Below are 2,896 nucleotides of genomic sequence, written 5' to 3' on the forward strand. Positions count from 1 at the left end.
AGTTTAAAAAAAGCATCCATCCTTTCTATGAAGACATAGTTTATGTGTGGTTAGGGGGGCAGGGGGATATTGCACAACCACACTCGATAGGGACCCTACACCTATGCTTGGGGAGTGTCTAGCGTGAATAGTGCGAAAAGATTATGGGAGAGGGCCCCTTTATTGGCTATTTGACCTAACAGTGCAAAGCTCTTGTGGCCCTCTTGTGGCCCCTTTACCATACGAGGTCTTGCCACGTTGGATCCTGCCTAGCTGGCTCACTTTCCACGTGGGAGCACAAAATGGATCCTGCCTAGCTGGCTCACTTTCCACGTGGGAGCACAAAATGGTATTCTCTTCTATTATCTCCCTCCTTGCAGTAAAGACTTGCACTATCTACCTGCATTTCTTCCTCCCTCCTAAAGAATTTTTCTTGGTTCGTCTGAGTGTGTACGGCCATGGTGGACGGGAACCTTCTCGTGGCTCGTGCCTTGGCCAAGGCCGGCATCGACCACATGTATGGCGTCGTCGGCATCCCTGTCACCTCCCTCGCCAACTGCGCCATCCGAGAGGGCGTCCGCTTCATCGCCTTCCACAACGAGCAGCCTGCAGGCTACGCTGCTGGCGCCGCCGGATACCTGACCGGCAAGCCCGGCGTCTTCCTCACTGTCTCCGGCCCCGGTTGCGTCCATGGCCTCGCCGGCCTCAGCCATGCCACCATCAACTGCTGGCCTGTCATCATGATCTCGGGCTCGTCCTCGCAGGCGGATCAGGGCAAAGGGGACTTCCAGGAGCTGGATCAGCTGGAAGCTGTCAAACCCTTTGTCAAGTTCTCTGCTCAAGCTAAGGGAATCAGCGACATCCCTCGGATCATATCTGCAGCCATTGCGGCTGCCGTACAGGGCTCTCCAGGCGCTGTGTACATTGATCTTCCTTCTGATGTGCTCCATGAGAGTGTGTCTGATGAGGAGGCCGAAAAGCTCCTCGAGTGCGTGCAGATGTACGTGCCTCCATGGGAGAGGCCTGGTAAGCTCCGAGAGCTTGAGGCTCCAACAGAAGATATCAACAAAGCCGTTTCTTTACTTAAGGGTGCAAAGAAACCCTTGATCGTCTTTGGGAAAGGAGCTGCGTTTGCCCGTGCAGAGGGTCCACTCCATGAACTTCTCAAGATCACTCGCATCCCCTTCCTGCCTACACCCATGGGAAAAGGGCTCATTTCCGATGCACATCCTCTTTGTGCTGCTGCTGCAAGGTCACTTGCCATAGGGCAGTGCGATGTTGCTCTTGTTGTGGGTGCTAGACTGAACTGGATACTGCACTTTGGAGAGCCCCCTAAATGGTCTAAGGATGTGAAATTTATCTTGGTGAACATATCAAGAGAGGAAATTGAGCTTCGTAAACCAGCTGTTGGGCTTTTGGGTGATGCAAGAATAGTTCTACAACAGCTAAATGCAGAGATAAAGGATGATCCCTTTGCCCTTGGTGATAGTCACCCCTGGCTTGAGGCTATCAGAGAAAAGGCAACCAAGAATAGTGAGAGGATGCAGGAGTCTTTAAGCAAGGATGTGGTGCCTTTCAACTTCTTAGCTCCATTAAGAATAATCAAAGATGCACTAGCTGAATTGGGATCACCCTCACCTATACTTGTTTCAGAGGGTGCAAATACAATGGACATTGGCCGATCTGTGTTACCACAGACAGAACCAAGAACACGTCTTGATGCTGGCACATGGGGTACGATGGGTGTTGGTATGGGATATGCTATAGCTGCGGCTGCACACTGTCCGGGGCGGCTTGTGGTTGCAGTTGAAGGAGATTCTGCATTTGGCTTTAGTGGTCTTGAAGTTGAGGTAATGGTGTGCAGCAAGTGCACACATATCCCCACATGCATGCACACACACTTAGAGGGAGCAAGGGAGGGCATGGTGCATGTTTTTGATTTTATGTTTCACTTCTTAGTGCACGTGTCCATATCCTGCTTAATGAGTAAATACTGTTGTGGAGTGCATTTCAAGCATTCCATGTCACTCTAGTGCTAGATTTGGAAATAAAATATTCATCCCCTGTGTTATCCATGTAAAATTGTCTTGCAAATTCCTGATTTGCTTATATGTTTTACTCTTTTGGAACTTTATCAGACTATGGTTCGATATGGCTTTCCTATCGTGGTGATTATCTTCAATAATGGTGGTGTATATGGAGGAGATAGAAGAAGAACAGAGGAAATAGTTGGTGTTCACAAGTCTGATCCTGCACCAACATCTTTTGTTCCCAATGCTCGGTATGAGGTTCTGATGGAGGCATTTGGGGGCAAGGGCTATTGTGCAGCAACACCTGAAGAGTTGCAGCATGCTTTAAAAGAGTCCTTCATGTCTAAACAGCCATGTCTGATTAATGTTATTATAGACCCATATGCAGGGTCTGAAAGTGGTAGAATGCACCATAGGAACTAGTGCATATTCTCACGAAGTGGCACCTGTTCTGGGTGACCAGAGGAGTATTCAGTCAAACACATCTTTGTGGCCTTCAGCTCTTGAAATATTGTGTAAATCCTGAGTGTTGGAAAGCCTTCTTTAAAGGTATATCTGATACTGTAGCAACATTAATCAGGTGATCTGCTATAAAATAGATTGCCTTTTATAAACTGGTTGCTATCTGAATAAAACTGATGCTTTCTTAGAAGTTCTTTCCAACAGTCATTCTCATGCCAAGAGAGAACAAACAAAGTGTAATAATCAGAGTGGTTGTACTAGCAAGCTTTGAAGGAAAGGGGCTTAATTAGAGCATTTCAAGATGATGGTGTAACTGATCTACATGCAAAAAAATACAGGACACAGATGATGGTGTGACCCACCTACAAACAAAACGAACACACCTGCATAAAATGTCAACATGCGGACTAAGTTAGGGTGTGTGG

The 2,896-nt window shown here is 47.7% G+C and overlaps 1 protein-coding gene across 1 annotated transcript; it reads left to right on the top strand.

Annotated features, from left to right (window-relative positions):
• Positions 1-366: 366 nt before the first annotated feature.
• LOC148027830 (Thiamine pyrophosphate dependent pyruvate decarboxylase family protein) lies at positions 367-2,623 on the top strand. Its single transcript, XM_087689542.1, has 2 exons — positions 367-1,829; positions 2,118-2,623. The coding sequence occupies exons 1-2, from the start codon at positions 438-440 to the stop codon at positions 2,430-2,432; spliced, it is 1,707 nt and encodes a 568-aa protein (XP_087545668.1). The 5' UTR covers positions 367-437; the 3' UTR covers positions 2,433-2,623.
• The last annotated feature ends 273 nt before the right edge of the window (positions 2,624-2,896 follow it).

The sequence above is a fragment of the Lygodium microphyllum genome, chromosome 12 (genome assembly GCF_053477565.2).
Source record: "Lygodium microphyllum isolate KBCC chromosome 12, Lygodium_microphyllum_v1.1.10, whole genome shotgun sequence".
NCBI lineage: Eukaryota > Viridiplantae > Streptophyta > Polypodiopsida > Schizaeales > Lygodiaceae > Lygodium > Lygodium microphyllum.